A 13,173-nucleotide genomic window follows, 5' to 3' on the forward strand; every position below is an offset into this window, starting at 1 on the left:
CCTGAGAGGGGGGATGGGGACGGGGTTGTGTGAGGTGTAAAAAAAATGAAAACGATTGCGTCCGCTTGTGTGAAGCACCACCATGCATTTCCTGTAAAAGCTACTTACTTCCCGACGAAGTTCTCCAGGACCGAGCTCTTCCCCGCACTCTGGCCGCCCACCACAGCGATCTGCGGCAGGTCCAGGTCCGCGTTCTGCCCGATGGAGGAGAAGGCATCCTGCATGCGGTTCACCAGAGGAATCAAATCCTCCATCCCCTGGTTCCCCATCTTTGCGATGCAATGGGCAGTCTATCTTCTTTGGCAGAGCTAGAAGGGAATAATCTCTTATTTTCCTCTTCGTCCCTCCTCGCCAGCCTCGCGTTTAAAGGGAGTTTTTGCGCACACACCGGATAGCTTTTCGGTTATTTCCCTCATTGACTGCAGCCCCTCGGTGTGTCAGATCACCTCAGCTATATGACTATCTCCGTCACCGAGCATGTACACTACTCCTATCCAACCGAGCGCAGCAGGGGGGGGAGGATGAGGACTCAGGAGAGAGTCCGGCAGTTCCCTATGCACACCGCTTGATGGTGACACTGGTTTACTCTTACTGTAATTTTCCGTCAAACTGTGCAGTTTACAGTACAGGGAAATCTTGATTGTTGTTTTTTTTTCTCCAAAGTTTAATCTTGCATGAGTGTTTTTCTAAGTTCGAGGTGGGACATTTCTCATACAGTTTTAATGTTTTTTCCCAAACAGATGTATAGATCTGTCCATGGTGCTGAACCTGTTAGAACCGAGGCCAGGGGGCAAATTCTTGTCTAATGTAAAATAAAAAAAAGCATGCAGATGGTGTATGTACTCAAGTATGAATACTGAATAAATACAAATAAAAATATTTGTTAATACAAGTATAGTGTTTTTACATGTATAAATAACTTACAATAGACACAAACTATAGCCTACACTAATACAAAAATAAAATGATAACATATACTATAATGTAGCCCATTGTTTACTGCTGCATACTTTTCAATGCAGTGTTTGTTCAAACATGATTTATTTTCAGCATTCCATTTCCTGTGGTTGTTAGTGTAAAATAATGTTCCACTCTTGTGAATTATTTACATTTAGCTAGTGTTTTAAGTGTAAAATGAGGAAGCTTAAAAACGTATATTTTATATTTAATCTAAACGAGTAGTGGGAATTTGGAATGAATCACTGACGTTTTGATTATAATCATAAATAGCCTTCTACATTATCTTTAAATCTATTTTATTATCCGGACATCAAGTATTTCCAGCTCTCCAGACAGCCACCAGGGAGCGACAGAGTGCTGTAACTTCACAACACTAGAGACGCTGTTTTGCTTCTCTGCTTTATGCGAGTTGCACCGCGACTGAGAGCAAGAATTTAACCCTGTGCTATTATGTTAGTTGGATAGTCAGCAATACATCGCTGCTTTCCCATTGAGATGTAAGTCGTTACAGCTGTTGCTATGGTAAAATGTTGATAGTACCCCTGGAGTGTTTTTATCCGTAAGTTTGCTAGCTAGTTTGAAGCTAAGCTAAGCTAACTTGTTGTGTTCGGTCACTGTGCCGTGGCTAATGTAGCTAGCGTCCTTTATTTCATAGCAGGTGTAGCTTGTTCATTTATTTCTAACATTACTTTGTGTTTATTTTGGAATAACATGTCGCTCTCTTCTGAAAAATCATTGTTCGCGTTCTGATCTTAGCTAACAGGGACAAGGAATGATAGATAAACCGAGCAAACCAAAAAAAGAAAATTGTTGTTAGCTTAAATGCTAGTGCTAGCTAGTTGTCACCTCGAAATATGAGAGTGACTCGCTGTCTCAGGAGGTGCGCACCGTTATTGAATGCGTCTGTACAATAGAAACAGCGGGACAGATAACGACACAACTTTTTTTTTCTCTCTTCATCCAGAGACACCTGATCTCAAGGATTAAAACAGCTAGTTATATTACCGCTGGTGTTCTTTGAATTTGCTGTGTAACATTAACGGAGGAAATTAGAGCCCGTTATGTTCAATCCGCACATCCACCAGCAGCAGCAGCAGCAGCAACAACAGCAACAGCAACAGTTTCACCAGCACCTGCGGCAGCTACAACAACTTTTCCAGCAGCAGCCTCCGCCTCCTCCTCCGCCGCAGCCGCCTCCTCGGCACCATGTCGCCCACCACCACCACCAGGCACAGCGGTAAGAGCGTTAACTCGAGCCCGGTGATTAGGCAGGGCCCGCCGGATGAGGTATGTGGGGCTGATGGTGGCTGAGCTTGAAACCAGCACACTGAACGTTACTGTGCAGACTGAAAGTCTACAGTGGGCAGTTTTAATCAAATATTTGTAAAGCCTATCTATGAAATAGTTACTTGCCGTTGTTTAGAGTAACTAAGTACATTTACTGAAGTAAACATTTGAAATACTTACTGTACTTGAGTATTTCTATGTTTTTGGTACTTTGCACTTCTACTGGACTACAATTATTACAATAGGTAAATCATGTACTTTTATTCCTCTACATCTGTTTCATATCTTTAGTTACTTTACAGATTTGGATTAATGATGTGGAATATAAACACTCAAATAACACTTTCGTTAAACCTGGAGTAACATTCGCAAGCGTTATACAAAGTCGTTGAAACTAGCTGATTTACCAGAAACGTATATGATCAACACCTTTAATATATTTTTCTCAAATGGGACAATCTGCATAATGAGTACTTTTACTTTAACAACTGTAAATATATTTAGAAGCCAATACTTTTGTACTTTCACTTGACTAACATTTTGAATCCAGGACTTTCACACACTACACTCTTGTAGTCCTCTGGTTATTTGGTGTTTGCGCATTTAGCCCAGGTAGGATTTGGTATCTTTGTTCTTGTGAACTAAAGCTAGTAGATACAACGGCAGCTATCCAATATTATTCTTATCTAACCCAATCTTGCAGCACAGGCATACATTTCTAAGAAGTTATTGTGACTAACGAGAACGTATAACTCAAACGAAATCACCATTGTCTTTCTGTATCAGATATTAAGAGTTGGCAAAGGTCTGTTGTCTGGCCTGCCCAAAGGTAGTGTTGATAAACTGCACATTACGTAAAACACTTCAATTACTGGCAATTATTGTCTTTGTTCTTCACTTGTAATAAAACCATAACATTTGCTGTGGGCATGTCTTGTACCTGTCGGCTTTTGTCACTATCTTTAATCCTCAGGTCAGCTGGTCCCTATTTATTTTATTCTGAGGGCGAGAAAAGCAGCAGCCAGCATGTTTTCCCTTCATACTCTATACTGTACCCGCGTCCATTGACATATTCCACTTCTGTCATTCCATGGTACCCTCCTAATGTTTGGTCATTGCCTTTTATATTTTATTTCCCCCTTGTTGTTATTTTTTTAAGTCAAAATTATTATTATTAATCATTTAAAAGTCATTTGTTTCATTAGGTAATCTTTGTTAGATTAAATGACACATAAACACTTGTTTTATTAACCTTATGTAATCTGTAATTTGTGCTGTAAAAAATATAATAAAACTTGAAATAGAATCTGAGCCACAGCTGATATAGAAGATCTTTGATAAAGGCTAGTCTTATCAGAGCTGCTACATAATTACACACAACCATCACAGTCAAGAGAATGAACATTGACAGCTTGTGTGCAGGTGTGTCCATCTTCATTTTGTACCCACTCAATATTTTCTCTTCAGGTTATTGACTTATTTTTGAATATATCTGATGTGTAAAATACCTTTCCAGATTTGATGAATAATTTGAATGAAACGCATATCTGCAAATGTTCTTATAAAATGATTCTGCATGTTTATTTCCTCTTCTGTATTTGTTGCGCAGAACCCTTCCTGTTGCTCAGCAGTCAGCCCCTCCTCCCAGGATGGTCAACCTGTGCCAGGGGACCCAGAATACCATCATGGCCTCCAATCCCATGCTGCAGGGGGCCCTACTGATGCAGCAGATGCAAGGTACAGTTTGAATTACTGTGAAAAAAACACTGGAAATCATAAAGAACAGGCACATTTTAATCACAGACAGTGTGTTTAGAAGCATTCGAAAACCAGCTTCCAATGTGTTTTAGTGTTTACTAATGTGCCTCTTCTCATGCTCGTTCAGGTGGCATGCGGGGCTTCAGTATGGCTGGACAGCAGTTCCGTCAGTTCTTCACTGCCGGGTCAAGGTCCTCTCTGCTCGGCCCGGTTCCCATGGGCATGGCCATCAAGTCCCCCATGATGGGTTTCCCAGCTGCCCGACAGTACCACCAGCACGCTCGCTACTACAACAACAACAACAACAACACCCCCACCACAGCTTCTTCCTCCTTCTCCTCCTCTTCCATCATTACGGCAGTAATTACAAAAGCACCATTATGATTATGATAATTCTGTGTAGCTTATTAGTCCAGCTTATACACAACACTAATTGTTGACAACTTTAATAAGGTCTGACTTTAGACCTCATGTGTTTATAACTTCAGCCATTGTTTTCATTGTTATGATTTAATAATTGACCCGAATGCAACAATGTGGTTCTTTTTATGAATTTTAGTTGATGATTATAGTAGAACTGAAAGGATTAATCAATGCATTTATGGGTAAAGAATTATTCCCTGTGTTCTTTTATCTGTTATTTAATAATAAAAGTAATTACATAGGTAGGGTTTTAGCATAAATGCTGAATAATTACTAGGTTCCAGCTACAAATGTTAATATTTAGGTATTTTTTTACGATGGAATACTAAATACCAGTGGATTTTGGACAGTTGATTGGACACAAAAGTGTATTTGAACAACATTACTTAATTTAACCACCCCCATTTGTTGTCAGTGATTTGTGCTTTACTTTATGTCTCATAGCTGCAACGTTATCTCAGACTTTGATGTAGATTTGTGATCCTATCGTCGTCTCTCTTTGTGTAGGACGCTGCAGCCCGTCCGCCTGACAGGAAGAGGGACAGCGAGCAGATGGCATCAGGGAGCACAGACGACCAACCAGCAGCTGGCAGTACAAATGAAGCCATGGACACGACTGAAACAGGTAGAGCTGCAACACAACCAGCAGTGAAACATGCTAAAGGTTTAAGGTGCTTGTTAAATGTCATGTGTGACTTTAAAGACTTCACGAAGAAGTTTAATGCTGAACATTTGTTTATAGAAAAGAAGATTTTTTTATTATTTCCATCTTTTGTTTTTGTCGTTTCTACCCACAGATGGTACCGTGGGAGGAGTGGATGAACCAACGCAGTCATCTGAGGAGCAACTTGAAGAACCTGTAGTCAAGAAGCAGAGGACAGACGAGTATGGAAACGTTTTTTTATTGCCACTGTGAAAATCTTATTATCTCAAGTGTTTAATTTCCCCAACCTCAACACTTGTTAATTGCTCCTTCTTTAAATCTTGTTATTTTCAGGTCAGAAAAGCCCAAGGAGCTCTGTGGTGTTGATACGATCACCATTGCAGATACAGATGGGGATCTTCTGTTGTCAGAGTCTAACAGCAACACAGAGGACAGCCAGCCTGAAGGTAAACCCCACAGGAACATTGAGTAGAGGGTTTCAATTATTTTAAAACTGCTGCGATTTTATTTAATTAATTTGGCTTTAATTTACTTTCCCAGACTGCATCCTTCTGGAAGAAGGAGGCTCCACAGGCGGGTCAGACGTTGTTGAGGCGCTGGAGGAGAGCAGAGCTGCTGAGGTGAGGAGACACAATAAGGTTAACACGAAATAGTCGATCTTTTAAGTAACCAAATCACTAAATATTGGTCATGTGGTGCTCAATGCTGGCTACCAGTATGTGTTGAACCTCCCGTGTGACGTTTATCACTTTCATACCTCAGGTCAATAAATGCGCGACACTTAAGTTCTGCTTTGAACCTCTCTATAGGAGCACAGCCGTTTGTCCGCCCCGTCCCCATCCGCCAGGCTGAGCGAGGATGACCAGCAGGCGGATTTCCTCTCAGAGGGCAAAGACGCCTCTTTAGCTTCAACGGACAACCAGGAGGAAGAGGAGGGTGTAGCGGATGGCGCCAATAAGTTCTACTGCTACCTCTGCAGCATAACCTGCCACAACCAGCAAGTATGTTGAATCTACACACACTTCAAAATATGTAAGACTTAGCCGTGTAGTCTGAAAAGTTGCGGTAAATGTTTTATGATTTTGTTTAATAATTATCTTCTTTCTCAGAACTTCAAGAGTCATATGAACAGTGTTTCCCACCAGCAGAGGATGATGGAGATCCAACACATGAGCAACGCCTGCCTGGTCACCCTGCTGCCACGAGTGCACGAGTCCTTACAGGAAGCAATCAAAGATGGGTCAGTTTAAAACAACACTCATTTGTTTTATGCCTTTGATTATTTGTTAAACCATTCTCAAGTCAACAAAGGTGAGAGATAAGAAAGCACCTTGTTTTATTCTCCCCTTTAACATTTTTATTTTCCTAGCCTGTCATTTTCAGAAATATATCTATTAATATTGTTTGTCTTTTCTTTTCTGCAGAGAGAAGAAATCTGATTTGAAGCATTGGTGTGCCACCTGTCACACCCACTTCACCAGTAGCATCACAGACCACCGCCGCACCGAGGAACACAAAGTAAACCTGCTCACTTTATAGATAAGAACATCTCTTTATCTTAATGGTTGAAACTGTTTTTTTTAATGTAAATAATCATGAATGACATGTTGTCCCTGTGTCTCTCCTCAGCTTGCCAGCACAGCCGCCATCTCCTCCTGCACAGTCTGCAGGAAACGCTTCAGGACCTCCCAGATATTTGTGGAGCACTTGCGATCTCAGGAGCACAGACGGAAAGTGGAGGAGGTATCTGAATTTATACTGATATCCAAACTATTTAACAACAAGCCAGTATTTTATCAGATTGAAATATTAATGCTGTACTTGTTTCTGTTCACCAGCTCCAGGAACAGGAGGGCTGTGAGGCCTTAGGAAACCTGACGGCGCTGGACGCAGACGGCTTCTCGCTGGAAGAGGTGGATGGCGGGGAGGTGGAGGAGGAAGAGGAAAGACAGATGAGCGAACAGGTGATATGCTTTAGTGTTTATCTTGTTTTTAATTCCCTCCAATGAGACAACATTACTTTGATATAGGAACGTAAATAACACTACCTTGTGGTTTGTTAAACTCTTCTTGTTCACTGCGACAGGATGACTGTTTCTCCGTTAAAGAAGTGACTCTGAAGGACATGGCCAGTGACGAGCAGTATGATGCTGACACGGTCTACGGTGAGTCATTTTGTTGGCTTTTTACTTGTTATTGTTTGCATTTACCAGTGACATTCAGGTGATGTTAATGATGGGATTTCTTTCATTGCAGGGTCCAGTTTTTTTGTCCCTGTCGCAGGTTTTATCTGCAGACTCTGCAACAAGTTTTATCACTTTGATTCTTCTGCCCTGCACACCCACTGCAAATCACTGAAGCACTTTGAGAAGCTCAAGGTTGGTTTTTCTCACCTTGTTTCCTCTATTAAAGGAGTATAACTGATTATCTGTGGCACAAATTATTGTTGATCTACTTGTTTCTACTAACTATAGTATTCTTGTATATGGTTGTTTGTGTTCAGCAATTAGAATGATTGTGTGTCCCTGCCTGTTGAACGGCAACTTCAGTCCTACCATTTCTTAGAGGGTGGTGTTCTTTCATCTGCATGAAACAAGACGTGCATTAAAGTGTGTTTTCCTTGAGGAACGCCCTCCTGTGTTTGCAGTGTTACAATATTTGTCCTCCTTCATCTTCTCAGAGGTACAGAGATGCGCTGAGTCAGAAGAGTGACGCTGCTGAATCTTCCAGAGAGTCTCTCCCCGCTGCAGACAGCCTCAGGCCCCCAGTAACCGACACCCCCACAGACTGTTCTGGGGAAACCTCTCCCTCTGAGGACCCTGTTTTACTGACAAATCCAGAAAACCAGCAACAGGAGGAACAGGCAGAACCAACCATACCGGACTTCGTCAGCACGTCAGCGGGCAGCACTGACAGCACAGAGCAAGAGCTCAGCCTCCCAAGGAAAGAGGAAGAGACCACGACAAGCCAGGACTCTGCAGATCTGGAGGTTCCAGCTGAGCCTCCTGCTGGCTTCAAAGAGGAGCCAGATGCTAATGAAGAAGAGGAGGAGGAGGAGGAGGAAGAGAAGGAGGCTCCTGCTGTCCCAGGGAAAAAGAAGGCAAAAGCTAAACCAAAACGCAAGTCGGGGAGGGCCACAAACAGACGCTGAGTCCGAGACGAAGTGGGGAAAGAGTGGAACCTGGAAGAAATGTAACCTGATACTGACCGGATGAGTCGGTATGTGATGAGGTGCTTTCATGAAACTGAGACCAAGGTGTGAGCAGCCCCGCTTCTCTCCATGTCGGAAAGTCTCAATTAACCACACCCAAGTAGGAAGATTGATAATAAATCACGGTGAAACATGACTTCCCGTGTGAGGCTCTCCCAGGGTGGGAAATTAACACCTGACAGCTATAGCATGCATGTTGAATCGGTAGTGGGCGGGTAAGTGTCCAAATGTTGGCTCGCAGTCAGAGAAGGATGTTTTGAACACCTAGCCTCGCCATTAGATTACAGTGTTCATTAAAACGTTTGTTCATGTAGTTCAGAATAAAACCCTTTTCCTTAGAAACCTGTAAAATGCCCAAAAATAGTTGCTGCCTAAAAAGTAAGAGAAGCTTCTTGTATTGGTTACCCTCGGATACACATTTGAATATTCGAATCGAAGCATTTTTAGGCATGTTTGTTTAGAATGTGATGTTTACTCATATATTAACTTAACTTTTACCACACTGACAGGTGGTTTAAAAAAAAAGGAAAAAGTATGAACCCCCCCCCCCCCCAAGTAAATTGAGAATGTATTTAAACAGTAATGACTTAAGAGATCCCTTAATTTCATCTTGCCACATCTTCAGGTCGAAATGTTTATTTGTGTAGGATTTAGTTTGTGACCATTTACCTGCAAAACAATGACATTCCTATCATCTTCAGCTGAGGTACAGCCACACAGAGCCACTAGGGAACTGTACAAAGAATATAGTCTTAACAAGTACAGTGGGATTGGGACACTGATGGAAAATGATAAAAGGTAAATGCAAATGTAATATATATATATATAGCGTTTTTTGATGTAAAGTATTACATGAATTTCGTAAACAGGGAAGAGAAAAAGGTGATAATGTGTGACTGCATGTGTTTGGCTTAGGTTGCCTCATCTGCATTTGAAAAAAGGAATTACCCCATCTTCTGGAACTACCTATCAAAATCACAGTAATTGATTATGAGCCCTAAATGAAGAGCATCTACGATGGTTATAATTATGCTGCGCTTAAGAAACGGAAAGACTGGTAGTCTTTCTGTCAACTGGACTCTCCAAAAAGTTAATTTCCCACCCTGCTGTCCTCGAGGATCAGGATATTGTTTCTGTTAATCTTAAACTAGCTAGAAGAGTGATTGTTCTCTTAATATAACGTACGAGTGGAGACATTTTCAAGGTTGGGACATACTTATAGAGTGCTGAAATCAGATTGTAAGCAATGTAAGTGTTTGAGTGAATAACAACTTTTGTTTTTAAAACAAAAGTGTTAAAAAGGTACTTTAGCTGAGTGTTGAGACATGCTGAACCCTCAATCTGATCAAAGCTTTGTTAAGGGCATTTTAGTATCTTTTTGTGGGGGCAGGGGGTCAAGTTTATTTCCTGTTATTTTTTCTCAATGAAGTGTTTAAAATGTGTTGGGATTCAACAGGCTCTAAATTAAGAATCCACACAGAAGTCTGCACTATCTGCGTTTTGCTCATTCGGATATTTGAAAGCTTGTCAGTTTAGACTTATAAATGCTGCTTGAGAGATTTTCCTCGCTGGGTATTAAAGATTGCTTCTTCAGATTACCTACAAATCAGTCTTTTAGCTCATAAGTCATAACAATAAAAGCGTAGAATGGATAGTCAAGTGTGCGTACATTCAGAGAAAAGTGTTTCCATTGTCTTACAATGCTGTTAGTGGTAGTTGCTTATTTTCCTCTAATTTACCATTGCATTGATTTTCTAAGATATTTGTTTTTGCTATACACTGGACAGATGGAACCACAGTTATTGTGAGGAGGAATCTGTTGGTATTCAATTCAACAAACTAAATGAGTAGCAGTCACAGTAGACAAATGTTAAATTTTGGTTCCGGCATTTCAGCAGTCACAAGGTTTTGGGACTAATGTGACTTTGTGGAAACATTTCATCGTCCATATCAGAGAAGGATATTTTGAAGCACACAAGTGGTTTGCTGACGCATGTAGCAACTATTGTAGTCTTGGTGGCGACTGTCACATGACGCGTACTTATGATGAAGATGTGAATCTCAAAACAGAAGGGAGCGGGAGAGAGAAAGGACATGTAAAAGATAATTTCAGACAAAGCTGTACGTTTCTTATTGTATTTTTATTTAGCTACTGACTAAATTGAGGTGAATAAACGGGAGGTTTTTCTAACTGCTGGACATGATGTATTTTTGGATTTTTGTTTTCTGTTGGGGGGGGGTCATTTTAATTTATATTAAAATGTCTGACAATTCCCACACTTTGTCGACTTTATTTTGATTTTTTGGTCACTTACAGTAACACACACAAACACTTGTGAGCTCACTTATCCTAAACAGATTGAAATGCTGCAGATAAAACATATTATATCAACTGGTAGACATTTGAACGTTGCATATTTACTTTTTGGGACAGGAACATAGAATACAAAAAGCCGAAATTATCACAAAAATGGATCAACACTACACATCAGTTTGACTAGCCACAAGGACAAATTCTGAAACATTGAGCAGGTCATTGTTATATCAGCATGTTGTATTGTTAAATTAACAATGCGTCAGCTTTTTAATAAAGTTCTTGTTTTATCCTGGCTTTAGAATTGTTCTTACTATGTCCCACTTGGGTCTGATTAGCTTTTTAAACAACACAGGAGATTTGACAGTAATATTCCAACATCACTACAGTTTACAACTTGTATAAGAAGCTGCTAGAGGTCACTCTAAAAATCAGTTGTGGAACCAAACACCAGCACACCACATTTCAACACAGGAGGAAAACTATCTTGACACCAGTGATGGTGGAGAAGCAATAAATCTGCTGAGGAGATCAGATCCACGTTGTCGAATCCACACAGGTTAGATACTTTCATAAATATTTACATCCCTGTATTTTGCTGAACTTAGCCCCCATCATCACTCATTTTCAATCCCCCTTGTCCTTGTCCAAGTCTTCCTTGCTGGTGGAAGAGGCGTCCCCCTCTGGAGGACAAAGCTTCTCCTCCGGGGTCTGTGAGCCCAGCAGTTGGGCCCTAAACTCCTGTCGGGTCTCCCGGTTTGACTCCAATAGTTCGTGCAGTTTGCCATTAAGTGAATCATTACGATCTTCTATATCATCAAGATAGGAGTTGATCTGATCCAGCGCCGAGTTAATGGCTTCAAACTCTGTGGATATGTAAGAAAAAGATTTCTGCTAGAGCTTTTATTGATTAAAGAGTTTTTGGTGGTTTTTTTTGTATTATCCCTGAGACCCCCATTCTGTTGGACAAGATTAAGGCTGTCAGAATTTTAAAAAAACTGACTTACTATAAATATTAGTAAATGATTTAATTCTTAAATGGCTGCAAACACATGCAAAAGGAGAGTTGCCTTATCAGACTTTGAGATGTATCGTGTTGTTTTAGTAAACTTAGACAAATATTCTTATCAGCTAATCCCCAGAGTATATTAACCTGTGTAGATAAGATAAGAAATTAGAGATTGCACACAAAAAAATGGGTCTTAAAAAGAAAATCATTTTAAAAAACTAAGCATTTTTCTAAATCTGATTCATAAACAGCAAATGTAGAATACCTTAGTATATTTTCATTTTCAGACCATTTCCTAATAGATTTTACTCACATTTCTACTGAACAGATGCACTTTGAGGAACTCTTAATTTGAGGAACAAGATCTCAAACTTAAAAACTGCAGAAAAACAGCACTGATACTTAAATAACTCTTAAATCTGCTCTACAAACAGAGAACAACGTAACTATTGTCACTTTGAGAATCCATAAACATTTATTGATATTACTTGGGCATATACATAAGGTCAAAATTATCTTGCCTCAATCTGAAAGCCCCTCAACATTGCTAAGCTAATTCAAAGTCAGTGTCATCTGACATCAAGTGAAGGTTAACATCTAATTTTAAAAAAGCTGCTTGCGCATTTATTAACCAAACATCTCTGAAATAGCACACTGAACGTGATCTGAGGGATTCTCCTTCACTACAATAACGCTGACTCCGATTATAATGAATGACCACATTAATGCATTTACCTTCCTCCTCGAATTCATCTTCGTCCTCGATGATACCATCGTCAATTGAGATGTTTGGATCTCCATTTGGTCCAGACATTCCGTGAATGTTCACGTGTTTTACTTTATTACAAAATAAATGCGCTGTTATTACTTTATTCTATTGTAGCTAGCTTACTTGACATTTGTCATCCGTTATTTGTTTACCGAAGTGATGGATTGTGGGAGAAATGTGGGCGGGGTTTTACTTTCTCAGCAAAGATGTTACAGTAATAAAAAGGAGTAGTCACTCTGTACAAATAACCAGGTGGATAGTTGAGTGGATCATTTTCAATCCTGCAACTCAGGAAATCCTTCAAGTGTTGATACGTTACTCTAACAAGGGCACATTTTCGATAACTGTCCACCTTTTCATTTAAACGTTCTCCTATACTACCACAGCTTTTGTATCGACTATTCTTATGATTTCGGAAAATATGAACAGAGTGGACGGTCTTTTCTTATTTTGCTCTTTGATTTTTAGACGCGAAATTTTGTCTGTCAGCTGACTTGACGCACTAATATCACATGACTTTAGCCAATTTACAAATTTATATTGTCATACAATACTCACTTAAGTTTACATTTTAGCTTCACAGGTCTGTGTCATTGTAGCACATGTATTTGTAACAGTTATAGAATAGTAGTGTGCATCTATATCTTATTTAATCAGTTTTCCTGTGAACAATATGGAACACGTCAATCTTTACTTGGCGAACCAAAATCGATTTCATCAAATGGTCTTAAATTGTTTGAAAGTTAAATACAATTATAGCTTTATCCTATCGTTTAAG

At 40.0% G+C, this 13,173-nt stretch overlaps 4 protein-coding genes across 8 annotated transcripts in view; 1 reads left to right on the top strand and 3 right to left on the bottom strand.

Moving 5' to 3' along the window:
• Positions 1–509, bottom strand: part of dnm1a (dynamin 1a) — a 46,091-nt gene extending 45,582 nt beyond the window's left edge. For all 4 annotated transcript variants that reach the window (XM_063889955.1, XM_063889956.1, XM_063889953.1 and 1 more), the window contains exon 1: positions 109–509. In XM_063889955.1, the coding sequence (XP_063746025.1) occupies positions 109–269 (161 nt within the window). In that variant the 5' untranslated portion in view covers positions 270–509. The remainder of the gene's footprint in view (positions 1–108) is intronic.
• Positions 1–13,173, bottom strand: part of hspa5 (heat shock protein 5) — a 113,647-nt gene that overhangs the window by 70,002 nt on the left and 30,472 nt on the right. The gene's annotated exons all lie outside the window — the stretch shown is intronic.
• ciz1a (cdkn1a interacting zinc finger protein 1a) lies at positions 1,341–10,582 on the top strand. Of its 2 annotated transcripts, XM_063889580.1 has the most exons (16): positions 1,341–1,457; positions 1,925–2,197; positions 3,857–3,984; positions 4,133–4,365; positions 4,936–5,053; positions 5,226–5,313; positions 5,426–5,538; positions 5,633–5,712; positions 5,902–6,093; positions 6,202–6,332; positions 6,517–6,610; positions 6,722–6,835; positions 6,931–7,056; positions 7,179–7,257; positions 7,349–7,470; positions 7,773–10,582. In XM_063889580.1, exons 2-16 carry the CDS (start codon positions 2,022–2,024, stop codon positions 8,241–8,243), a joined length of 2,265 nt encoding a protein of 754 aa, XP_063745650.1. In that variant the 5' UTR covers positions 1,341–1,457; positions 1,925–2,021; the 3' UTR covers positions 8,244–10,582. The 2 variants fall into 2 exon arrangements, with proteins under 2 accessions (XP_063745650.1, XP_063745651.1); XM_063889581.1 differs by lacking the exon at positions 1,341–1,457 and having other exon boundaries at positions 1,466–2,197.
• On the bottom strand, positions 10,579–12,573 carry bbln (bublin coiled coil protein). Its single transcript, XM_063889582.1, has 2 exons — positions 12,362–12,573; positions 10,579–11,483 (listed from the first exon to the last, which is right to left on the bottom strand). Exons 1-2 carry the CDS (start codon positions 12,438–12,440, stop codon positions 11,245–11,247), a joined length of 318 nt encoding a protein of 105 aa, XP_063745652.1. The 5' UTR covers positions 12,441–12,573; the 3' UTR covers positions 10,579–11,244.

Source organism: Eleginops maclovinus, chromosome 8 (genome assembly GCF_036324505.1).
Source record: "Eleginops maclovinus isolate JMC-PN-2008 ecotype Puerto Natales chromosome 8, JC_Emac_rtc_rv5, whole genome shotgun sequence".
Classification (NCBI taxonomy): domain Eukaryota; kingdom Metazoa; phylum Chordata; class Actinopteri; order Perciformes; family Eleginopidae; genus Eleginops; species Eleginops maclovinus.

Bases quoted from the DNA above. Each gene is read 5' to 3' on its own strand.
- ciz1a (XM_063889580.1), top strand. From the start codon at position 2,022: ATGTTCAATCCGCACATCCACCAGCAGCAGCAGCAGCAGCAACAACAG. The intron at 5,314-5,425 runs GTATGGAAACGT...TGTTATTTTCAG, and splicing joins AAGAAGCAGAGGACAGACGA to GTCAGAAAAGCCCAAGGAGC. The intron at 6,836-6,930 runs GTATCTGAATTT...TCTGTTCACCAG, and splicing joins ACAGACGGAAAGTGGAGGAG to CTCCAGGAACAGGAGGGCTG.
- bbln (XM_063889582.1), bottom strand. From the start codon at position 12,440: ATGTCTGGACCAAATGGAGATCCAAACATCTCAATTGACGATGGTATC. The intron at 11,484-12,361 runs GTAAATGCATTA...ACATATCCACAG, and splicing joins AGATGAATTCGAGGAGGAAG to AGTTTGAAGCCATTAACTCG.